This window comes from Pagrus pagrus (genome assembly GCF_965226575.1).
Source record: "Pagrus pagrus genome assembly, chromosome: 13".
In the NCBI taxonomy this organism is placed as follows: domain Eukaryota; kingdom Metazoa; phylum Chordata; class Actinopteri; order Spariformes; family Sparidae; genus Pagrus; species Pagrus pagrus.
This window is the reverse complement of record NC_140197.1, coordinates 24,636,577-24,662,099: the sequence shown is the minus strand read 5'-3', so window position 1 is coordinate 24,662,099 and position 25,523 is coordinate 24,636,577. Positions and strand designations below refer to the sequence as shown.

Below are 25,523 nucleotides of genomic sequence, written 5' to 3'. Positions count from 1 at the left end.
ATGTAAAATTACTGCAGAGATATATTTTCAGTTTTCATCACAAAAACCACCAATATGGAAATCGATGTTTTGAGCCTGCTGTAACTATGAAAGCTGACAAAGAGCATGTATAACGACAGCTGCGGTAAGCTTACACACAAACATAGATTTGGGTTTCATTGTCTTGTTCAGCAGCATGTTCATAGTAGTTGTTAAGAGAAGAGGGCATTACTCACTCTCCCTACACAGATTTTTTTTATTTTCACTGTTCCAGCTGCTTCAGAAATTTTAGATTAGAGTCTGCAGACAAAGTAAGCTCAGTCACGCAGCACTGTATTCTCAATTCCCTTCTTATTTTCTTGGAAAGCTCCAGCTAGGTTGTTTACCCTTGAAATGAAATTCTCACATGCACTAGTAGAAACAGAGCTGCTCTGGGTTTCTCTTATACGTGCAGGAAAAAATGAACAGACACTCTGAGTATATTTAAGACTCGTTGGTCTTTTCAACCATTCATACTGAAAGTTGTTATTGCACAGCTCAATGCCAAATGTATTTCTGTGTCTTATTTTTTCCTGAATAATCCAAGGGAATCTTTTATCTCCTGCCTCTTTTTTTAATCAGGTTAGAAGGTTATATGTAGTCTACCGACTATCTAGAATCCAATTAGTTTAAGTTTCTGCAGGAATAATTTGACTATTTAGGATTTTTTTTTTTATTTGTTAGATATAGAAAAATGATTCCACTCTCATGTCTTTACAGTAAAGGTGGGTCTTTTGTTGTGAATTTGCGCTGTATAAATAAAATTGACTTCACTTGACAGTTTATATAAAGCTATTGTGAGCAGCCAGTTAGCTTAGCACCAAGACTTGAAACTGGGAGGGTGGGGACAACTTGCTTGGTTCTGTCCAAAGGCATCAAGCACCTCTAAAGCTCACTAATTAACATGTCATGTTTGTTTAATCCTCACAAAAACCCAGCTGTTTCTGTGTCAAAATATTTCTTGGTTGGGACCAGCAACTTCCTGGCAGCTGCTCAGAGCCAAGAAACAGTTTTTAATATTTGTGCCAGAGCCTGACTGATATATCGGTTAGCCAATATTATCAGCCGATATTACATATGTGCCAATATGAAAGAGGTTATGATACAGAGACGATTCTTGGGGTAATTTCTAATTATTAAAAAAGTAAAATTTAAAGTTTATTTGTTCACTGTAGAATATCCTTTGTTACAAATCTTTGTCACAAGTATGTATATCAGCCAATATATTGATATCAGAATTTTTCACTCCCTAATATCGGCAGCGTCTGAATAATCGAGTATTGGTAGGGCTTTAATTTGTACAGATCTAGGTTAGCAGTTTCCCCCTGCTTCAAGTCTTTGTGCTAAGCTAAGCTAGCCAGCTGTTTGCCATAGGTTTATGTGAACTGTAGAGCCATAAGATATCAATCTTGTCTTCTAACTCTTATTAAGAAAGCAAATAAGCATATAAGTGTTGAAGTGCTCCTTTAAATATGAAGATACGCTATTTATAACTTTTGCTTCCAGAAATTGATGAAACCTGAAGAGAATTAAAAGAAGGGATTCAAAGATAATTTAATTAAGAGGATTCAGCACTAGATTGAGATGAAATGCTCTTGAACTCCAGCTTTATAGTATCTGACCTCCTTAATGTGCTTCATATCCCACTGTAGCTGGCCAGAATATGACGCGCTGCTGTATGCTACGTGCTGCTCCTCTGTGGTGCTGTTGCTTGTGTTGTTGTTCAGTGTGGTCACAGTTTAGATAAATGACCCTATTAGAAAACACGGTGGGGGTTATCTGTCAGCATCACCGTCCCTCTGCGTGCTCAGACACTGTCTGCCACCACTATCACTGGACACCACCACTATCATTCTGTGCGTGTGTGTGGGTGGGTGTGTGTGACTGAATTATGCATGATAGTGACAGAAGGAGTGTACATTATAAAACGGATTGTTCCGCTTCTCAGTCCTGATGCGGGTTTGTTAACGTCCCTTGTAAACGCATGTGATTGCAGAGCAGGTAATTTAAAAAGCAAATCAGCAATGATAGAAGTAGTTACATGTTTCTACGGCTCATTTAGTTTACTTGACTATAGTGCCGCAAGAATTAGTTGATTAATTTGTTGGCAGAAGTTTAATCAGAGACCAGCATTTAACTCTCTGATGAATGAGTTACACTTGGTCAGTTACAATTGGATTTACAATTAGTTTGTCTATTTATCTTAGACTTAAAGAGTCTAAAATGTTACCAGCTCAGTGAATCTGAATCAAAATGGGGGACAGAGTCAGGCCGGTTGCGTGGCTAAAGATTAGAGGTACTTTTCGGTTCTGGGATCAGTTTTCAGATATTTGTTCATTCTATCTGTCTTTATTTACTTACTTACTTACATACTTACTTACGTGCTTACTTATGTACTTACTTACTTACCTGGATGCCCATTAGCCTCTACCGAGGTACAAACTATTCTTCCTGAGATATGCACAGGTAAAATCACATCATAATAAAATAAATGACAAAAGACAAATTGGAACAAAACTAAAAAAAAATGATCGTTATTATCATGATTGTTTTGTTATTATGTATACAGTTACATAAGGCACTACTTATCAAAAATATACCAAAATATTATTTAAATGTATTCCAAATCAATTTATTTGAACCGTGGGATCAATGACGTCATTCCGATTACTGAATCACATCCGGATCAGCACCCAAACTCTGCTAAAAATATGAATCACTTCCTAGTTTCGGTGGTCTAGTGGGATGTTTTTCTACCTTTTTTTTAAAATTATATTATCAAAAGTTAGGTTTTGGAAAGTGTTTTTTACATTTTATGTATTAAACAATTAATTAATTAATTGGATAAAATCTAAATCTAAATTATCTGTAGTTGCAGCCCAGATTACTGTCTTTACTGCCCAATTACCAAAATCATGAATGGCTGTACGAGTGCAGCTCTGCTGAGAGTCACTGAGCATAGAGATGACCCTCTGTGTAGCTTCTGGCAGACTCTCACATTAATTAACACCACATTAATAAAAGCCACAGTAGATCCATGCTGCAGTTTGACTCAGGCAGAGAAGGGCGGGAAAGGAAGAAAACTGTTGTGTTCATGGTGCAAGGAGTAGGAGACAGGCAAAGCTACTGTACTGTGGCTAAGGATGTGTCTGCCTCTGCCATCCAAACAATCAGCAGACAGCATTCTGGGAGCTCATTACAGCAGCCTCTGAGCTGGAGGAGACGCTACAGCGGTGGGGGATCAGGGAGCCAGTTCAGTGAGCTCAGCCCCAGCTGCACTAACAGTCTTTCAGTGAGAGACGCCTGGGCATAGGCCAGCAGGATAAACCCACAGTGACAGCCCTGGATTTGCATGAGCTTCTCCTCCCTTCCCACAAGCACTCGTTTAAAGTTCGCAGCAGCGCAGGGACAAGAGTTTGGATGAGGGCGTGTGGGAGGTGTGCAGAGTCGAGCAAACATGACATAACTTATGCTAAGCTGGAGCACAATTTCCGGCTGAGTTTTTCCTCCTTACCCACCATAGCTTATTCATGAAGGCTGGTGCCCTGGAGTGCTATACCATTGGAGAACAACTAAATTGTGCTTTCCTGCTGCAGCATTCAACTGATGTCAGATACTGTGACGCTTGTAATTCTTAGTGAATGGCTAGTAGCTAAAGCATTGTCAAGGTCTTGTTAATCTTGTTATGTGGTTCATTGTGTAATGCCTCATTGTGTGCTCACTGTCTCTTTTCCGGTTGGTCTTACTCCATTTGCCCCGTCCAATCCATTCTCTCCGCCTTGATTTCACCTCTCAGTAAATGACTGTGTATCTCTGTGTGTCCTCTCCTCCCGCAGAGCCGCAGTCCACGGCATTCCCAGTCTACACAGTCTGGGCTTGCCGACCAGGCCGCCAAGCTCTCCTTTGCCTCCGCTGAATCCTTGGAGACCATGTCAGAAGCCGACATCCCCATCGGGTTCAACCGGATGAACCGATTTCGCCAGAGCCTGCCGCTGTCCCGCTCTGCCAGCCAGAATAAGCTACGATCTCCAGGTTAAGATCTGAAGCACTGCAGGCAGGCTCTGTCACAACACGCTGGTCGGACTGGAGGCAGATTTGTAGCTGAATGTTTACTTCATGTAGCTCCCATTCTCTGTGCTCACAGAAAATGGGAGGAAGTGTTATATTTGCGCCTCATTTTCCGTAACAGTTTCAGTTCAGTCTAATTGCTCTACAGAGCAATGAGTGTGTAGAGAGTGTAGAGTAGTGAGTCCTTGGATAACACAACTTTCTTAAAGGATTAGAGAACAGTTCATCTTTTTTTTACTGCAGACACAATTTATTTGAAAATATTCAGGCTGACTAAGTGAGCTGACCTTCAGCGTGTCTGTGCAGGTGTACTATTAGCTTGAAACTATAGTTTTTATATTTAGTTTGGAATTATTAAACAATACTATTTTGTCTAGGTAGTTATTTTGATGACTGTTATTTGATTGTGCTAATTATACAGGGACTGCAGGTTTGTTTTTGTGCAACTGCAAGAGTAAACAGAGTCGAGGACAGGTTTACTACAAAAGGGCCTTGAGAGTGTAGAGAGGAGAGTAGAGGATTAGTGTGAGGCTGGTCCAGACTCATAAAGATGAAGGTGTGGTGGTATGTCAGGCACAGTGAAATAAAAAAGTGGCTGTAAAATTAAAGTGGCAGTGACCAAAGTGACTGATGAGTTCAGACAGAAGTAGAACAGCAAATCTCCAGTCTCTCCTCTCCATGTCTCTTCACTAACCACTCTCTTTGTTTTCTTCTCTCCCCAACTCGTCTGCAATATCTCGCTTATTTTGCTTGACTTTTAATCACTGGTCTTTCTTTGCTTTGTTTGTTCTGTTTTGTTTGTCCCCCGGTGTATGAAGATGAATTTTCAGGTTAGTCAGGCATCAGACTCATCTTTACCTTTTAAAATCAAGGGTTGCAGCAACTGACAGATTTCAGTGAAATGGGGCTATTATGGGGTAGTTTGACATCCATTTTTGCTATTTGAGTACTAATAGGAAGTAAACATTTTATTCTAAAAGAGATAGTTGTAAAAATTAAATCTTTGCACCTTTGCTGTGAATTCTCACACAGCTACCACAGTCATATTCTCACATTCTGAAAGAAAGAACTGGTGTTTACTGTCGAAACACGAGCGAAAACCTCTTTTGGAATTCGTATACAAACAATCAGATCATTTGATTATCACTGACATCACCATATCTTTGCTACAAGACATGTCAGAATGGCTTTGCAAGTTTTATTTCCATCCACTGAAGCCATCGCCTTCTGACTCAACCATCTCTCCCTTCTTTTCTGTTTTAGGCGTGCTGTTCCTGCAGTACGGAGATGAGACCCGTCGGGTGCACATCACTCACGAGCTGAGCAGCCTGGACACACTGCACGCTCTCATCGTGCACATGTTCCCTCAGAAGTTGACAGCAGGTATGCTGAAGTCACCCAACACGGCCATCTTGATCAAGGACGAGGCACGCAATGTCTTCTACGAGCTGGAGGACGTCCGAGACATCCAAGACCGCAGCATCATCAAGATTTACCGCAAAGAGCCCATCTACGCTTCCTACCCAGCTGCTCCACACCTGGCTAACGGAGACCTGAGGGTGAGGAGAAGGGAGGTGAAGAGGGCAAACGGTGTTATTTCAGAGAAAGAACGCTGTCTGATTTTTGACAACTTAGCTGTCAGCTTCACTACTGCCACTACACAAAGTAGAAGCAGTGTGCATCCATGACGCGGTAATGGTGTTTTTTATACTTCATGGTAACTTTGACAGGCTGTTGCAGTGTATATGGGTTAGTAATTTAACAGGTATTCCTCCTGGAAATGTATTTTCTTATCTTCAAGTAGGCCATCTGTTGCTGTGCAGACACCAGAGAACAATGTTCCTCTGTGAAATGAGCATATTTTAACATCCGAAGCTATTTCTGCTTCAGTGAAGATCAAGGAAGCCTGAGGGAGACCTTTTTTTAATTATTTTATACAAAACCCTGCTTACCATCTGCATTATTCACACAATACTGAGAATACGATTGCTATTAAGCATGCAAACAGGCGGTGAAAACGGCAATTATGCCTGTGCATATTGTCTTTGCATGTACTGTACTGTATGGTTAATGAGTACGTGTTTGCATGCTTACATGCTTTTTTGTGTCTCTGAGTACAAGACACAGAAAAGGAAAAATGAGTAGAGAAACAACCGACCAGTGCCTATAAACTGCACATATAGATTTTAATACATCGTAAAACTCAGTTTGATACAAAAACGTCTTAAAGGCATGATTTTAATTAAAAAATTGTCCCTGGGAAAATCATCATAATCCATCATCTTGTACAATAAGTGTGAAATGCACAATCCATTTCTTCTCCATAACTGCATTTTAACAAGTATGTTGCCATTGATTTGCTCCTGTCCATATTGTGTCTGAAGCCGTCTTTATGAGCCTGAGCCTTGCTGTTTTTTGTTTTGTTGCTTGTTTAAGTTCTGCCTATCGTACAAATCAGACCAGCTCATACAGCTGTGTGAATATACGGTATGCATACAAGTTTGTCCCCAGGCATGAAAGCTCAGCAGCATATATTTTTTTCTTTGTATCACATTGTACCGCATGGCAAGGTTAGCTAGGATGCTGAGAAGCAAACGAAAAGAAGAAAAACATGGATGAGTAAGGCGAGAAAGGAAGTTAGGTGACGGCATTTAGCTTTTGAAAGCTGCACAAATGAGAAAAATCACAACAGGAGGAAAACAGGCAGAGGTAGGTTGAACGTCTGACCATTTTAACGACGTTGTGATGCTTTGCAGAGGCAGGTAGGCAGAGGAAAATAAAAGCTAAGTCGACAGTGGTGGAAATTGATGTATTCAGTTGTCCTCACTGTGAATGAGAGGCTTTTTCTCCTGCATCCTGTCACAGCTCTACTAAATAGAGTGAATGCCTGTGTTTGGATTTGAGATTTTACTGACTACCTGCTTATATTAATGTAATGATGATAACTTGTGTATATGAGAAGGAAAAATTGGAAATAATGTTGGAATAAGGGGTGTGTGGTCTCAAGAAATCTTTCTATTTAGGCCAGAAAAACAACAAAACAAACAGCAGAGAGGAGAAACTAAAGTCAGTTTGACAAATAATTGGTCTTTTGAGCAATTCCACATCTTCTGGTTTCTGTTACTGTGACAAGCTGTCTGGTGTCAGTCAGATCTCAATCGTCCTCATGTCAAACGGACACATGGAAAACACAGTGCTCTCATCCATAGGTCTCTATTGTAACCCTCATCCCTGCTTGTTCCTTTCAGAGGGAGATGGTGTACTCCTCTCGTGACTCCTCCCCAACTCGCCGCCTCAACACCCTCCCCTCCTCTTCGACCTCAGCTTCTGGCTCTCCTTCCCGCTCACGCCTTTCCTACAGCGGGGGCCGTCCTCCATCCTTCGCCGGGTCCCATTCCCAGCACGACCAGCAGCGACATCCCCACCATCCTTCAGCCGGCCACGCTGCCAACGCAGGCCTGTCTCCTTCGCCCAGCGCCATCCTGGAGCGCCGCGACGTCAAGCCTGATGAGGAAGTTTCAGCGAAAAACATGGCGCTGATGAAGAACGAGGGGCTGTATGCAGATCCTTACAGCCTGATGCACGAGGGTCGCCTCAGCATCGCCTCCACCCAGTCGTTAGCCGCCATCGGAGACCCCTTTAGCTTCCCTGTTTCCACTGGCCTGTACCGGCGTGGCTCTGTGCGCTCACTCAGCACCTACTCAGCCGCTGCTCTTCAGGGGGACCTGGAGGATTCCCTCTACAAGCCTGGAAGTTCACTCTACTCTGACACATACTCAGCCACGCTGGGCATGGGTTTTCGCATGCCGCCCTCATCCCCGCAGAAAATCCCAGACATGCAGATGAGAGACAGGGACTCATATTCCAGCTCACCAAGAGCTTCACCTGTCAGACAGTCCTTCCGCAAGGACTCGGCGTCCTCCTCTGTGTTTGTTGAGAGCCCGAAGTCGAGGCCCAGCTCCAGTTCAGAGCCTCTGTGTCTGACAGCCGGGCCTGGGGAGGGCGGCAGGGCCACGCCTGGTTTTGGTTCTTCGATGTCTGGACAGGATCCTGACGCCAGCAGGTCAGTGTAAGTGTTTGTGTTGAATTTCTATAAGCAATGTTGCACTGTTTAAACAAGGTCCTGAGAAAGTGTTGTACTCAGCCTCTGAGCGATAGATTCCTGCATGATACCAATAATATCTGCTTATGATACTGGTTATTTTTGATGAAAGGTTTTTATATCTGAGTTTTATCGATTTTGTTCCCAGCGGGTTTTAAGTGGGCAGAGCTATGTTGGGGAAAAAGTGATTTGCATTTAATGTTTCATGACCAAATCAAACACATTCCTAATTAGGGGAATCAGCAGAATTTTAAATGTCTGAACTAATATGATTTTTATGGATATTTTTTCCATTTATGACTTACTTGATTACAAACAATTTATTAAGCAAGGAGAGTCTTCTTTTGAGCTTTATTGCACATTTTGTTAGTTGCATATTTATGCAGCAAAAAACAGTTTTTAGTCAAGCTTTATGTAATCCAGGGGTTAATCTACCTCTGCCTTTTATTTGCTTTTGCAGGGATCATCGTCTGGAGCGCATGGAGGCGATGGAGAAGCAGATAGCCAGCCTTACTGGTCTAGTCCAGAGTGTGCTGACCAGAGCACCTGACAGTGACAGCACGTAAGACTCCCCATTATACCCCATTAACCCTCTAAAAATCACTGATACAGCCTCAGCTCAGACACATAGGCAGCATTATCGACAGGAACAGCAGCAGCCGGCTATTATCAGAGCCATTATCAGCTCCATAGCAGTGAAGTGCTACATTATTTTGTGTGAGCACAGCACAAGTACAGAGCAGTAAACATCAGCTGTGGGGCACAGTGCTATTGATTTATGCATTGATACGTTGAGATGTGTGAGATAGCATCCTCATTTACATTGAACATTGTTATCACGTCACCCTCATGAACACTATAGGGGCTCATTAACAAGAAGATAACTTGTTAATGCAATCAGTCTGATAGTGTCCAGCAGTAGTGCTGTTGGCGTTAGCACTGTAATTGCCTTGCCCTGTGGCCGTTGATCCGCAGATGTGGCCTGCTGCGTCTCTGCATGATGGCGGGCTGCCCTCCGGACCAAGGGACGGAGTTCTCACGGCCATTACCTTTCTCTTCCAGCGAGAAGACCGAAACCAACAGCGACGGCTCCGCCACCGGAAGTGAGTACAGCAGCGTAACTCTGACCCGTCTACTAAATGATTACTCACTCCTCTCCTTGTTACTAACAAGACTTGTTTAACTAACGAACCGAGAGCTGTAAACATGTGGTGATACTGTACTGACTGACAGGTAACTCCTTGATTGGACCGGTTTCACAGCTGTCATCCTGCATCATCAGCACATCATCAGGGCCCACGGGGATGAATCAAATTCTGGTGACTGACAGCAGTCAGTGCAGCACTTTAATGCTTCTTACGTGTACATTTATATTCTCTGGTGTCACACAAAGGTACTGAAGAATAACTGACTTTGAGCATTATTAGTATTATTACATCAGATATCGACCGCATGATGTGAATAATGACAAATTGTTTGAAACAGGATGAAAAAGAGGCCATGTCACACACTTTTTAATGGACTAAATGAACTTAGAAAGTACACAGAGTCGGACACAAGCACAACATTCTGCAGTTTTAACAGCTTTTGTCTGTTTGAACAGGCTATGTGCATACATGTTGCCATGGTTGCAAAATGGCTGCATATATATACTGTATGACCTACATTTCTTCTGGATCCTTTATTATACACAGTGGAGATGAGACAAATAAATGACTTTTCTGCAAATATGTTGCATAAGAGATGTTGCATTTACCAGGTTCATCTCAGCTGCCTGTCCTGGGAGAGAGTGATGACAAACTGAAACAATCAACAGGTCTGTTATTGCCATGAGTTGTGACGTGACTTCGGTTTAGCGCAACATGATTGGTTGATCCCTCTATTTGGGGTGTGAGATCTTATAAAAATCGACTGCCCCCCCGTGTGTCAAGGCCTGAACAGTTCAAAATCAGCAGACGGACTAAATTATCATTCAGCTCTTCAAATCGTGCTTTCCTGTTTTAGGTCTATTTGCTTTCAGACCACAAACAAATCATACTACAGTTAGCTCGGATGTTGACCGAGACCCTTTTCATGTAGTCTCTAAACTCAACAGGCAAACACCTAAGTTTATTTTAACAGAAAGATGCAGGTTGGGTTTGAACACAGTGATGAATTATCTGAGATTTCTACCTCATTCATTTCCCTCTTTTTCTGCTCGTCTTTAACTATCATCATCTTTCTCCAACTACTGAAGTCGAGGAGTTTCATCCATTCAATGAATCAAACACTGCTAATATGGCAGGTTACATTTTACTTTTATGCCTAGGAAGGACACTTGGGTACAATCCTTCTCAAGCAGATGGGAAAAGTATTAATTTCATCAATTTGTCCTGTATGGAGCAGTTTTTCTTCAGGAGGCAGGGGGAGAAAATCTGGTGAAGAAAACTGTCGAAAATGGAAAAAAATATATACATGTTAACAGCCTGGAACTGTTGAAAGGTGTTAAAGAAACAAACAAATATGCAAGACTATTAACATAACCTTTTTGGCAAGGTTATAAGACAGACGGCTTTGAAGTATTTGGAAGGTTTATTTCATCCGAGTGGCTGTCGCTTTAATTAACAAAACTTTTTCAGCATAGATGACAGTAAAGCACAATAACTTTTCAACAGATGTAGCCTGTACATACTGAAACATTTCTGAATAAAACCCTTTATCCTCCTGCTTTTCTTTTGTCCCTTTCATCCTCTCCTTTTTTTTCTCCTGTCCATAATTTTTAAGCACCATTTAGCATAAACAAACCTTTTCTGTGGCCAGACCTTCACAGGGCCAGTGCAAGGACACTGTTGTCTTTGAGGCTTTCTCACAACTTGATACACTGCCAAGAGACTAAGCCATCACCTGAGTCATTTTCTCTGCCGTAGTCAATAAAACTGATCATCATTCTGTAAAAATGAACCCTCATTGTCTCTCTATCGCCCTCTCATTAATTCCTCGGTAACTGGCTCACTCTTTCTATATTCCAGCTGGACGGCTGAAGAAGAAAGGTAGTTGCCATTCTCCTTCTCTATCACCCGTTTTATTTCTCCTATCAGACATTTCCCATGGCTCTCTGCTCTCTGTATGGGTGTGTGGTGTTGCTGGGTAGCTGCCTGGCGATGTCTATCCTCACGTTCTCTTCCTGGCTGGTTTCCCGGAGAGCAGACCCCCCTCGTGCTGTCTCTGTCTCTACTTTTTGAATTTCTGCTTGGTCTTTTCCTTTGGGGATTTTCAGAAGGTTGTTTTGTCACAGACGAGGCACTCCTTTGTAAATGTCTATGAGAGTGTGTGTGAGAATAGCTGGGGAGTCAATGGCCATACTCACAAAGCCCTGTGTTAAGATAAGAGCATGGTTATTCCCCTGTGTGTCACTACTGAACAGACTAATTGCATTCCTATATGGGTTACTAATAGCATGAGCTCACGTTTCTCCCAGTGGGCTTTTAGAGTTTTGTGAATATGGCGCTTTTTTTGCATTCACACACTGTTTTTGTTCCAGTGTGTGTGCCCAGGTTTTCTGTATATGTACATTTATTTGAGCCTTTATGCTGCGTGTATGTGTTACTGTTTGTACTGTGTGTCATGCTGGCTGACTGCAAATCTCGCCGGAGCACAACCCAGCAAACTAACCAATTTGTTTCCCAACGACCTCCTGCTGACCCCCATGTCCTGCTCTGTGATTGGCAGCTCACACACCATCAGCACCTCTAGCTCTGATGCCACCGCCACCGTCTAACGCCGTGACCAGCGTCAGCCGCTTGCAGATGCAGCTCCACCTGAACGGCCTGCAGCAAAACGCCACAGACCTGCGCAAACAGCTTTCGCAGCTACGCAAGACACAGGTATATAGAATATTCACTTTTACCAAAATACTATTTTAACACGATATCTATACTTTTACTCAAGTATGAGTTTTGGGTACTTATTACAACACCATCAGAGAGTATTACTCATGATTAAAGTAAACAAAATCAATAAAGTTAACCACAGACATTGGACAATGTGGAATAAAATTGAATAAAAACAACAACAACAAAAAACTATGTAGTATGTAATTATAAAACATCCATCCAAATGCTCATTCCAGGCTTAATGGAGCCTGTACAATCCAACAGGGGACAGACCGAATCCAGACTCTTATGCTATGTTTTTAGCTGTCTACATAAGATAAAAATGGTTGCCATAAATTATAAAACCTGTCAGTTAAGAACCTGTTTTAACATAGTTTAATGTCATCAGCTGGGGTTTATAAACACTGCTCAAAACAGCAGACAGCGGTTGAGCCTGCACACATCTGCTAGCAGAGAATACGACACCTGCTGACAACTGCTGTTTTATTCATTGGTGTGTGTATCTGTGTGTGAAGGCTGGTGAAATGTAAGGAAATATAGATTTACATATCAGTTGCATAATATTTCACATTTACACTTCTTATCTCGCTGTATCGCATGATCCTTCGTGTCAGCAGAGGCAAAGACAGCTTTTTTTTCCCCCTTTACTGAAGAGTCAGGTTCATAAAATCCAAAAGGCAGCACTCGGTTATAAGTAAAACCTCCACAGTATGAGAACATAACAGATAAATATAATTTCCCTGATTTATTATCACTTCTAAATCTAACATGAGGTCAAAGACTGTACCGACGTCCCCTTCTACACTTGTTTGCTGAAGACTCAGTCCGATCCCTTCCTTCTATCACAGCTGATCATCATCACATTAGTCACATTACTTTGACACCAATTCATAGGTCAGAAGAAAAGATTAAAGATTAATGAATTAGCAAATTATGACAATGTAATTTTAAATCAACACAAAAATAGCTCTGTAACATGTGCAGTAATACTACATATTTAAAGAATGCTGCCTGACAGTCTTTGTGTGCAGGCGTTTGGAGCAGACAGCTGTTTGCAACAACATCTATAACTGCCAGCTTTTGATATAAAACTTTGTTGAAAGAAGTACAAAACATCAAGCAGCAGGGAAAGGTAGACAAATCATGAACGAACAGGCTTTCCATAGATTTCTGCCTCCACACCAATCAAATGGGGGGTTCTTTCAGCCACAACAATATTTACTCTGTATGATCCACAGCCTGAACATTAACTGTGAGTCACTGGTAGTCCCTATGAAAAGTGTTGACAGTATGGTCAGTGGATTATCTGAAGTAAGTGTGCCAACAGGTTGAGATGAATCCAGCCATTTTCAGTGAATCATGTAGTATAAATGTTGATCAGTCTGAATGCTGTGCTGAGAGTGATTCTTTTCAGGTTTCCTCCTCGCTCACTGTTGACATGCAAATGAAGACAGACCACATTATGCGCTCTATATGTGCTTTGCTTTTGGTGCAGAGGTCCACTCGTTGTTAGTTGCAGCAAACGGCTAAACTAATCCCCAATGTTTGAAATATTTACATTGTCTTCATTCAGTCGTTATCTAGTGTTTGTGAGATGTACATTACACTGTACAGTGTGTGAACACACATGTATGTAGGAGCTCAGGGGCTTTGATGTTTATTTGATCTTCACTTCAATACTGTACCTACAGTAAATAACACCTGCACGTCCGCATTGCTTTGCTGTGTGACACATTGAGGGCATTGTATCTTTTGAGGATTCATAATGAAATTGAATGTGTGAAAGATAAAAAGCTCAGTTCACATTGCTTGGGATTTTATCGAGATACTGAATTTTATGATGCATATCAGATGAAAAGGGTTAACAGAAATGTGGAGATGAGCACCTAATTTATTCCATTTATCTCCGATGTGAGCGATGCCATGGTTACTGTAGGAGGAGTCAGCAAGAGATGCTGAGTTAAATGCTTTCAGTGGCAGAGGAGAGGGGGAAAAGAGAAAGGAGGAGGAATGGGAGTGACAGATGATCGGCGTGCAGTGCTTTTATTTCCTCCCTGACTGCAGTCACAAGGGCTTCTTGAGCTGGCAAAGCAGTGAGACAGGAGACAAACATGTGAGAGAGGAGAGTTTGCTGTTTACCTGTATGTGTGCCCAAGTGTGACCTCTGCACCTGGACCCATGTTGTTGCCCATGGCGATGGCCACTGGCTTAAATTTTACATGTGGCTCATGAATAATACAGAGCGAGCGTGCAGGAGAGACAGGCAACTGGGAGAAAGGAAGCGCAGAGCTGCAAGATAAAAAAAAATCTAAAAATGTGTTTTTTCTGGATATATTAATATTTTTAGAATATGTTATCATAGTCACTGTGTTTGCCTGCTGCAGTATAATTAGGAATACTTGGTAATTTTAAATGTTCGTGATATTGTTGTCTTCCTGGAAGATCTGGAACATAAGGCTGCTTAATTATTAATTTTTCTTGCTTACCAGGTGCTTTCATCTCAGGGAGTTGTATTACATGCAGCAGTCCTGTAAAATATTCCATGCATAACACTGAGAGAGAGCCGAGTTCACACTCAGTGCTTCTGTCATGGGCATCCTTCGTTCTCCTCAGGGCATCTCTCTGTGTTTGAGGAAATATTGCGTACACGTGCCGCACACACACCACTGAGGGAACCACCAGCGCAAAAATTTAACAAGCAATGAGTGCAAAACACAGAAGCAGTCAAGGACAGAGCAACGTGATCTTCTGGCTTAACGAGAGATGGTCGTACCGTCTGACCTCTCAAGGACAGGAAAACAAAATGTGCAGTAACTGTCAATCACTGAGGTCTGTTTTGGAAAGCTGGCTGTTCTTCTCCCCGTTGTTGGCCTGTTGTTCTGTTGCGATGGTAGCAGATTTCACAACTTTAACAAGCTATTCTCATAAGGCTAGCAGGTTAACAATGATACAAATAATTTCCAAATACTTGCGAAGTGTGCACCAGGCCCTGCTAAAGTAAGAGCAAAACATGTCATCTGTATCATTGTGTTTGAATGTGTGTGTTTGTGTGTGCAGCTGGAGAACCAGGATTCAGTGCGAACTCTGTTGAAGCGGACAGAAGCGGAGCTGAACGTGCGTGTGGCCGACGCCCTGAGGAAGCAGGAGGATCCTCTGCAGAGACAGCGCCTCTTGGTGGAGGAGGAGAGACTCAAGTACCTCAACGAGGAGGAGCTCATCATCCAGCAGCTCCAGTTAGTTACATTGTTCAGCAATGATGTCAGACAGTGACTGTAGAAAAGTAGTACACGGCTGTTGAATTCCCCCTTTTGTTTTTTAATCAATAGTAGTCCAGACATTATTAAAATGGCTCTATGTAACAATCTACATGTATTAATCACTTGCAATTGGCTCTATGTGAGCTGACGTGGAAGACCTTCCCCGTCGCTCTTGGTTTCCTATACAAGCCTGTGGGCGATTTGTTTAAAGGAGACCTATTATGCTAATTTTGTATTTTTTTCCCCCTTTCCTTCATTTTTTTTTATAGAGGTTCTTGTACATCAGTAGTCCTCCCCTTAATTCAGTGACTTTTTGACATCACACTTCTTTTTAGCACAGCTGCTCTGTTGTTGTTAGCGGTGCTGGCTCAGGTTTGTGTGAGCTGACCAATCAGAGCAGACTGGGTATTTGGGCGGGGCAGCCTTAAAGAGACAGGAACTAAAACAGAGTTTCAGACAGAGGGGAAAACAGTGCTGCAGCACTCTGCTGTATGAGAAAACTGTATTTAGAGCAAAATATAATTATGAACCTGAAAATGAGCAGAATAGGAAATGGAGCCGGGTAACAAAAACTAACGACCGTCTTCCAGCACATGACAGAAGCTCCACAGAGCCCCTTTAATCAAAAGAAAAATATATGCATTTGTACTAGGGCTGCACCATATGTCAAAAAATGAATCACAGTCAGTTGGAATGATCATTTCTTGGATCGCAATTTTCACTTATACTGAAGAAAACTATAAAAATAAGGATGATGTGACCTTTGTTGGGGTCTGTAACACACAAACTTGTTTTCCTTACATCTTGAGAACACGATTTGTAGGCCAGTGCGTCTCTGCAGCTCTATGATGCATCATTATAAAGCTGTTTTGTTACACATATTATCTTATAATAAAATGCAGCTTCTGTAATTTGGACATTCCACCTGGCCTTGTTGCAATTTCATATATTTTGATTAATTGTGTAATTTGTACCAATATGAGTGGTTTCTAGTCGGTGTATTACAAGTTGACAGTTATCCGGTTCAAAATGAGCTTTTATCACATATTTCATAATTGCTTCAAACATGACAAAAGTTCTATCGGTTTTATAATTAGAAGACTCACAGCGAGACAGTGATAGGATGAAACTGTAACTGTAATTAAGCCAGGCATAGAGCAAGATGCTTATTAAGATCTGAGGTATGAGACAGTCCAGCAGCTAATTGAAGTGACGGCAAAACCAGAGCTGAGAGCTACCTTGAGATTTAATAATCAGATAACTCGCTTCTGTCTCATATGTGGAAATGTTCGCTGTGGTAATGATCCTTTCTTTGAGCGGCAGAAGAGTTACTGAATCACCGGGAGTGGCATTTTGATTGCAGACTAATTGGTTGAACTGTTAGATGATCTCTACTAATCGATATCTGTTGCTTAGCCGGGCTAATGGCCAATTAATTTTGGTTTATTATACATGAGACTTTGATTCATTATGTAAGTTAAGGCAGATTTATGTGGCACAGGTCAGACCGGAGCAGAGACATTCAATATTAGCTGAACAAAATTCATTTGTATAGATTTTCTGATCCACTTTTTCCCTCAGTTGTTGCCTGAAACTTGTAAATCCATCCTCCTCCAGTTCAGCTGTCCAGAACTCTGCCAGTTGATTTAGAGACAGTTTATTGGCAGAAGTTGTAACAAAACTCAAACGGCATCATTCTGAGATAAATATTCAGTACAAATTTAAGTGTAGCTGAGGAATCCTGGGTGTTCAGCCTTCTGTCTGTTCCATCTCAGTGACCTGGAGAAATCAGTGGAAGAGATCCAGAAGGAGTCGTCTGTCAACCACAAGCTGGTGACAGTGCAGGAGCTCGAGGAGAAGGCCACGGTTCTGAGAAAGCTGGGAGAAACACTCACAGAGCTGAAAAGTGAGTCACGCTGGCACATTTCACATTCTGTGCACAAAACAGAAAATGCAGTCTTTTACTCTGGCAGACAGTTTATAATGCACTAATTACTCACCAAGGCAATGATTATCTTTTAGTCACCCACAGCTAGTCTGTCAAACACTTAATCAGTCTCAGATTGCTCGGATTGTTCATTGTCTTAATGAACTGCCTGACCATTTAAAGTAGTCCAAAATGTTTTGTTTGATTACAACAAATGGCTCTGACGAGAAGAATCAATTTGTTTGGGGGGAACGTAGCTGACTTCCTGTGTCACTGTTCTACTCTCTCCTGCAGATCAGTTCCCAGGCCTGCAGAGTAAGATGCGGGTGGTGCTCAGGGTGGAGGTGGAGGCTGTCAAGTTCCTGAAAGAGGAGCCGCACAGGCTCGATGCCCTGTTGAAACGCTGCAAGACTATAACTGACACCCTCGCCACCATGCGCAAGTATGAATCTGCCCTGACTGAGGGCTTCGTCCGTATCTGAACATAAATGAGCCTTGAGAGCGAACCGTTATGCTATATGCCAGTTATTGAAAGACACATTGTGACAATTCTTATAAAATGTCCTTGGTGATTGAAAAGTTTTCAAGTAATGCTGTAAGGACTGATGACAATGCTTTTATCTGATAAATTCTTACATAGTGACGCTTGCAGTGAAATATGACCAACATTAACTGACACGAAACCTTTCCCCTTTGTAATCAATCCACGTAAGGATTTTCCATTTGTACCTCTGCCAATGAGATTATGTTTTCACCCCTCTTTGTTTGTGTGTCAGCAGAACTTTATAGATTTTCATAAAACATGGTGGACAGACAGTCCTCCGTCCAAGGAAAATTGATTAGATGTTGTTGATTCAGATCAGAGATTTCCGCCATAAAACATTTATTGTTCGAAGCCGAAGCTCTTAAAACCAGTGACCGTGAGAGACCCAGAGATGATTTAAAATCATAATGTATGTCGGAACAAAAGGTCCTGAAAGGAGCATTCAAGCAGCCGGTATTAATGTGGCGACTTGGCATTATGACTGCCTGATGAGGACTCTTTTCAATCACACGAATAAAGACTTTTTAATTTTATGTCGAGTGTGGACTTTTAAAATGTGCCCTTCAGCATTCTGTCGTCTATCTCACAATCAGTCTTGCATCCAGAAAGCACCTTACTTTCTGATTTAATTAACCTCAGTGTTCAAAAGAGCTCATCAAATGTATTTTTTCTCATCTTTATGGGTAAAAGGGAGTTGGAGAATTATTCAGTATTGACAGACGTTTGTGCCCTTCACAGTGTTTTGAGCTTTTTGGACGTTTTTGGCATACAGCAACAGTTGTTTTCCCTTCAAGTCATGGATAATTCATGTTTTAGTTTGTCTTCCATTTCAAAGAGTTGATTAATGAATTCATCTTCCATGTCTTCCCAGACAAGCGAATGAGGGGGTGTGGAAGAAGCAGGAGGACTTCTCCAATCCTCCATCAAAGCACAACGACGACTTGAGAAAGTTTTCAGACTTTGACATCCCCACCAGCCCACCACTCACCATAAATGACCTTGGGGGAGGCAACAGCCTGTCCAACTGGAGCCCCCACTCCAGTCTCAGCCGTGGCCATGGGAATCCATCTGGCCTTCACAAGGACAATCATCCTCCTGTCCCCCACAAGGGCAAAGCCTTGGAGGAGCTGGAACGCCGTTCTGCTGCTGACAAAGCTTTGTCTGTGGAAGTCCGACTGGTAGGAATTATGTCTGCTGTTTTTCACCTTTTTCCTTCTCTGTTTACGCTGCCCGCAAATCATATCACAACATAGCTACACCAGCGCTGCAACACTACATTGGCTGTGAGTTACAGTGTTTAGTTCCATCTCTTCACTTCACAGGCAGCAGAGCGGGACTGGGAGGAGAAGCGAGCCAGTTTGACACAGTACAGTGCCCAGGACATCAACCGGTTGCTGGAGGAGACCCAGGCTGAGTTAATGAAGGCTATTCCAGATCTGGACTTTGCTGCCAAGCAGATTAAGCCCTCCTCCAACACACCTTCCTCCCAGAACCCCCAGATGGGGGCAGCAACCCAAGAGCACCGCGTTAACAAGCCCCAGCACAAGCTTTCTGGAAAAGAGGGAGGATCCAGGCGTGGCTCTGGTAAGATGGAAAGTTGAGTGCTTCATTCTGCATCATTATCGTGCATCATTGTCAAAGGCTCAACTCCTTAAAGGGCTTAGAAAAACAGTTTTGTTTTCAGGGTAACCATACATTTTTAAACTAATCCATTTAGTTTTAAAATACTTGCCCTGGAGGTCATCTGATTTTCTCACGAAAATGTTCCCTAAACTTAAAAAAACTGGAGATACAGTTTGAATTTTAAGAGGCTGCAATGCAATAAATCACAGGTTTTCCATATGAGAGGATTTTCCTGATTTAGGGTAGAGGTAAAATGTCACAGTCTGTTTTGGAGTTAGTTGCTGCCATCATAGCAGAATGCTATCAGGACAGATCATTTTGGTTGTTTATAGCAGAAACACATATGATTTGAACACATATGAGTGAAATAATGATTTTGAGTGTGTGTACTGTATCTTAATATGTAATTACCACATCTGCAAGGTGCTAGAAAGCTGTAAAATGCCACTTGAAAATGCTTGAAGAGTGCTTGAATTTGACTCAAGAAAAGATGTAGGAACCCTGTTGGTCGATTTCCAAACAACTGTCCAAAAACAAATTACACTGTTTCACAATCGATGAACAAAACAGGAAGAAGAAGAGCAGGAAGAAGAAAACTTCCATTACCTGTCCCTTTCTTAACAATAACATAAGATACTGTAGACATTGTCGAAGAGAGAAGAGTAACCTTATTTGACACTACTAAGTCTCATAGGTCTGATAAGGGCACTCACCGTTCAGGAAGTGCCTTTCAGAATTGCTCTGGCAGTATACAGCGTTCTCCTGGATCAAGCCTCAATAAATCCTCTGATAAAGTCTCCTGAACTATCTTCAGTCACGACTTGACCTCTTATAAAAGAACTCACATAGTGCTCCACACAATGCCTTCAGATGCATCATAGCTTGTTCTAAAATCACTGTGGACGTATTATGCAAGTGTAACTCCTTTCCCAGGATGCCTGAATTTCTTTTTTTTTTTCCAGATGAGCTGACAGTACCGCGGTATCGCACAGAGAAACCCTCCAAGTCTCCTCCTCCTCCGCCACCTAGACGTAGTTTCCCGTCTTCTCCAGGTATGACCAGCCGCAGCGGAGAGCCCCTCATTCCTGGAAAAAGTATAAAGGTTAGTCCGTCCTAATAAAGAGAAGGTAATCTGTTATTTTGTACACCTAAGGAATATTGTGGTCTGATCAATACACTGGTGTCGGATACGATAAAACCCTTTTTGTGTTTTCTGATTGTAGAAGTCTGAATCTGAAGAGACTGAAGCCCAGAAGCCTCACGTGAAACTGAGGAGGGCTGTGTCTGAAAACCCTCGTCCTGCATCTACGCCCCCCACACTCGCCTCTGGGGACAAGGAGGAAAGAGAGGAGGATAAAATTGCTGCTGAGCTGGAGGTAAACTAAAACATGGGTTGTGCATTATGTTGATTTAATCCTCAGTGGGCTGTTGTTCAATGACTCTTTTTATCATTTATGTTACAATCTGCTTCTGGCTTTTGCGCTCACACATTCTTACTAGCAGACATGCTCACCATCATTACCACATGTTCAAGCAGCAGGTGCCATATGTCGCCCTGCCCCTGGCACCGGGAGAGCCCAAAGATCACATACTGCTCAGTCACACACATCATCACCCAGGGCTCACAGATCACAGCCAGACAGATGGACCCTGATGGCTGCTTGGACCGTGTTTGAGATAGCCTGCCTGAAATTTGATGGAACAAAAAGTCAACAATAACTGACTTGGATTGTTGTGATTCTATCTAGCAATTTTTGACAGCTTTTGAACCTCCTTTTTTCCCTCCGCAGCTGTTTGAGAGAGCCCCGCTCAGGCTCGCTCTGCCCTCTCCCCTTCCCTTGCCTGTTAGTCCTTGCAGCAGGAAAAGTGTCCCTCCCTGCAGACTGAGCCTGTGGCCCTCTGAGGCCTCAGGTACAGAGGTAACACTCTGAGTGCTGTGGATTGGTGCCCTGTTAAGCCTCTGTCTCTTCTCTTCTTCCCTCTCTATCCCCTCTACCACACACAGGAAGCACCAGTTACAGCTCGACCTGCAGTCACACCCACTCATGCCCTCCTTCTATCTCTTCAAGCTGACATTTAAACAAACTCTCCCTTCAGCAGATAATATTCCTCACCAATTAATTAACCACAGACACATCAATCATGAATATGCAGAACGAAGATTTTTTTTCTCTTTCAATCAAGCCTTTTGAAAAAAATGTGTGTCAACTTGCAGCCGGAGAGAACAGAGAGCAAAAAGTGCAGCTGGTTCAGTATCTAGACTGAAAATGAGTATAGAAACTGTTTCAAATATTCAGAATGTGTGTGTTTTCTGCTGTGGTGTTAAAGTTGATGTTTTTCTGCATGTAAGTGTCAGTAAGTATGAGTGACCAGCCGTAAAAAATAGCTGTTCAGCTGTGCCTCTGTGGACTGCTCTAGACTTGAGAGAGGGCTGCATATGACAGACCCCAGAGGAGACACATCAGAGGCAACAGTAAGGAGCCCACACATGTTTGCATACTGATACTTATGTCAAGAGTGAGTTATCTAGATTTACATACAAGAAGATTAAATTGTTCGCTGTTTTCTTTCTTTTTTCAGTCATATGGTTGGTTGTCTGATTATGCAGTGTTCTCACCCGGAAGTTTTTGGATTGTGCTAAAGCTAAGACCACTTCACTGTGTTAAATTTTAAACCTCAAGTGCTTTCCTCATTTATAGGGAAGGAACTTGTCTCCTGTCCCCCACATCGTGTTGACAGAGTGTCTTCCAGCTTCGCCCACTGCCTCAGAGGATCCTGTCAGAGATTTAGCAAATGAGAGTCCATCACGAGACTGGACTGGTCATTACACCCTCTACCAGACTCAAATTTCAAAACAACTGGAATCATTTGGAAGATCTCCTCAGCTAGAGCGAGAGCAGTGTTGTTTTAAAGAGGAAGTTGCCCTGCTGTTGACAGAGCTGGAGGTGAGGGTGATGTCTCCTCTGGAGGCCCAGGAGATCAGCAGGATTACAGGAGAAGCTCTGCACACACTGACTGTCACACCACAGACTAAAGAAGTCTCTGAAGTCCAGCTGAGGAACCGGCCTCTCCTGGTGCTCTTCATGGAGGAAGAAACCGTCAATCAGGTCTACAGGCGGCTGCATTCCCTTTTGGAGTCATCGAAGCCGGTGCCCAAACCCAGAATAAAATCCTCCCTCCCCTCAGGCCAGCAGAGCTCTCTGGTGGAGGCTCTGAGGAGAGGGATAGAGACAGGCGACAGGGTGCTGACACTTCAGCACAACACTGAAATCAAGATGATTCCTGGGGTACAGCAGCATTCAGTAAACACTACTACAATGCCCAGTGGGTCAGCCAGCTCTATTGACAGTCTGTCCAACCAAAGCCAGAGGAAAATGAGAGATGATATCCGGCACAGCACCTACAGGAGGCTGGACAGCTTGGAGGAGACAATACGTGAGCTGGAGAACACCTTAATAGAGATCAGTGGCCATCCAACTGCAGAGCAGCTCTACACTGAGACAAGCAACAAAAGCACTCCTGTGCAGACGACAGGCAGCCCGACCTCGGAGACCACGAAGCCTCCAGTCCCACCTAAGCCATCCTCTTTGAGCGCAGCATCGACCCAGGTTCATTTCTTACACCTGCTGTGCAGAATCCTGCTCTGACACAGCATGCTCTATTTCCTTTCCTCACTGCTTCTCTCTGCGTGACTGTTGGAACTTCGCTTTCAAGCTTCTGATGTCTGCTCCCTGACTAAATCAGCATCTGATTGTTTTTGAAATTGAAAATATGCAAAAGGGGACAGACAACAGACTTCCTCCATACTTGTCTGTTCTGTGATTAGTGCTGGAGCTGCTGTCCTGCTGAGCACGGAGTTGTTTGCCAATTTCACTTTTTGTTAAGTAAACACATAGATCATACAGTCATATCTAATTTTCTTTGGCTGTTTCTCATCTATAATTGTCAGCTGTGAAAAGAGTGTCTTCCTGTCTGTTCTGTCTTGAAATTGACTCTCGCATATTGTACGCACTCTGGATAAATCAGGAGTTACTTGGTGAATTTGTCCTTTCAGAACACATTAAGACATAACAACTATCAACTTCTTTATCAGTCTTCCTTAAAACCCGTATGAGAACATAAATGTATCTATACCAAAGCCAAAAATCACTTCTAATACACTTCTTGATAATACCCGATGACCACGTGTTGAACTCTATTACCAGATATTGCGAGAAGCCCACTTTCGACTCACCTCTAGTTGACCGTAACACAATGAAAGATTAGTTTTAATCAAAAGCCTTATTGAGTTCCCGTGTCAGCTGCCACTCCAGTGAGGGGTCTTGACAGGTTGCGTAGTATTCCCTGTTGCTCTGAATGTAGGCTCCCACTCAGGGCAGGACTGCAATACTTGACAGTCACCCTGTCATGGTGAGTTTCAGCCCTCTGATGTAGAGCCAGGGAGTATTCCCATGGGCATGACTGAGGATTACAGAGTCTTCACACATTATTTCATCACTCCAACTTCAACCACGTTCATCATTTCAACATGACCCCTCTTCCTACTCTTGTCCAATGTTTGCTCTTATACTCACCTAATTTACACTGACAAGTGGTTTGCCTTCAAACCCCATTACAGTTCAGTTCTTAATTAGCACATGCATGATGTATCCATCATGCATTAAATGTACTGTATATTTTATGTCTACGTTCAGCTTCACGTCAAGAGAAGAAAGGATAAACGGAAGAGGAGTTTCCAGGTGTCTTTGCCTCGGATGCGGATGCGACTGCCTTTAATCTTTTATTAGTTTTCTTTTCAGCTAATGTCTCTGTGTGCACAAGAAGCACAGCTGGATTGAAACCCGACTGAATATCTATTTGTTTTTGTGCATATTAGAGACAGTCGACAGAGTAACTCAGCAGGAAAGATCATTAAGCGCACTGTCTCACGGATCCTGCGGTGAGGCTGGGCTACGCAACGTCAGTTTTGATGCTGACTTTCTATATTCCCGTCTTTGTCATTTTCTGCTGATCGACGGTGAAAGTCTTTGAAGTGTATTGTTCAGTTTTATCAGCTACAAGCTCTGATCTTAAAAACCTCATTGGTCTCGGGAGACAGACAAGCTATAACTCTGCACTCTGAGTTGATGTGTGTCAGAGGCATAAACTAAGGGCACTGAAGAGGAGAAATTAAATGTGTGATCATGTACTGTGTGAACATGGTCTGATTCACTCCTCTCCTCTCTCCTCTCCTCCCCTCTCCTCTCCTCTCCTCTCAGGGAGGACATACCTGCCTTGGCAAGGTTCTCCAGTCATCAGCTGCCTCCAAACTGAAGCACCTGCAGCAGAACAGCACAGACAAGACTAAGAGCGGCAAAAGAGACGACTTCCTGAAGACCCAGGGCCAGCAGCAGGTATCATATTTATATTTAGCCCTCTCGGGGCCAATGCTTGCTTGATCTTGCAGCGCCTGTGCAGAAGGGACTGTACGGTACTTTCCAGACACTCTCAGTATTGGTTTCCTTTGTTGCAGATGGCACCCAAGGCCATAACCATTCTCACTTATTTAACAAAGGGGTAAAAAAAAAAATCATAAAAGTGAAGATGGCAATTATTAAAAAAAAAAAAAAGACATTGCATTTTATTATGCCCTCTGAATCTGGGGCAAAGAGGCAATGATCTGTGCCGGCTATAAATCAAGAAAGATTGGACAGAAAATTCTTTCTTCGACGTGAAAGAGTTTTTACTTTTTCTCTTCATATAGACACGTGTTAAAGGTGTTAAAGTGTGTAGGATTTAGTTGTATGTAGTTGTTAATGATGTTCGTCCTGTTCAAACGGCATGGGTTGGGTATGGGTTACATACTACTATTAACCATAACCCCATTCTCTATTTGAGAGAGAACGTCCACCATTTATTATAAGGAATATAAGGAAGAAAAACTGTATAGAGGTGGGCTTTAAATCCAACACACTGGACCTTTAAAAGGTGGTAGCACCTTTACACACCACATCAAGCATAAATCACCATCACTCTTCACCTCCACTCAGTCCTCTTTTGCCCCACAGAACCTCTGCACATCCCCATCGTGCTCCACTCCTCAGCTTACATTTCACACAGGGTGTCATTTTAA

At 42.6% G+C, this 25,523-nt stretch overlaps 1 protein-coding gene across 7 annotated transcripts in view; it reads left to right on the top strand.

The window, feature by feature from the left end:
* Positions 1 to 25,523, top strand: part of srcin1a (SRC kinase signaling inhibitor 1a) — a 118,318-nt gene that overhangs the window by 80,834 nt on the left and 11,961 nt on the right. For 2 of the 7 annotated variants that reach the window (XM_084370348.1, XM_084370349.1), the window contains 17 exons: positions 3,855 to 4,050; positions 5,350 to 5,645; positions 7,335 to 8,155; positions 8,649 to 8,750; positions 9,164 to 9,291; positions 11,197 to 11,217; positions 11,897 to 12,051; positions 15,118 to 15,293; positions 17,093 to 17,223; positions 17,539 to 17,686; positions 18,660 to 18,966; positions 19,111 to 19,372; positions 20,374 to 20,513; positions 20,635 to 20,787; positions 21,202 to 21,330; positions 22,111 to 23,019; positions 24,670 to 24,804. In XM_084370348.1, coding sequence (XP_084226474.1) covers positions 3,855 to 4,050; positions 5,350 to 5,645; positions 7,335 to 8,155; positions 8,649 to 8,750; positions 9,164 to 9,291; positions 11,197 to 11,217; positions 11,897 to 12,051; positions 15,118 to 15,293; positions 17,093 to 17,223; positions 17,539 to 17,686; positions 18,660 to 18,966; positions 19,111 to 19,372; positions 20,374 to 20,513; positions 20,635 to 20,787; positions 21,202 to 21,330; positions 22,111 to 23,019; positions 24,670 to 24,804 — 4,209 coding nt within the window. The remainder of the gene's footprint in view (positions 1 to 3,854; positions 4,051 to 5,349; positions 5,646 to 7,334; positions 8,156 to 8,648; positions 8,751 to 9,163; positions 9,292 to 11,196; positions 11,218 to 11,896; positions 12,052 to 15,117; positions 15,294 to 17,092; positions 17,224 to 17,538; positions 17,687 to 18,659; positions 18,967 to 19,110; positions 19,373 to 20,373; positions 20,514 to 20,634; positions 20,788 to 21,201; positions 21,331 to 22,110; positions 23,020 to 24,669; positions 24,805 to 25,523) is intronic. The other 5 variants (XM_084370353.1, XM_084370350.1, XM_084370347.1 and 2 more) reach the window with 5 other exon arrangements.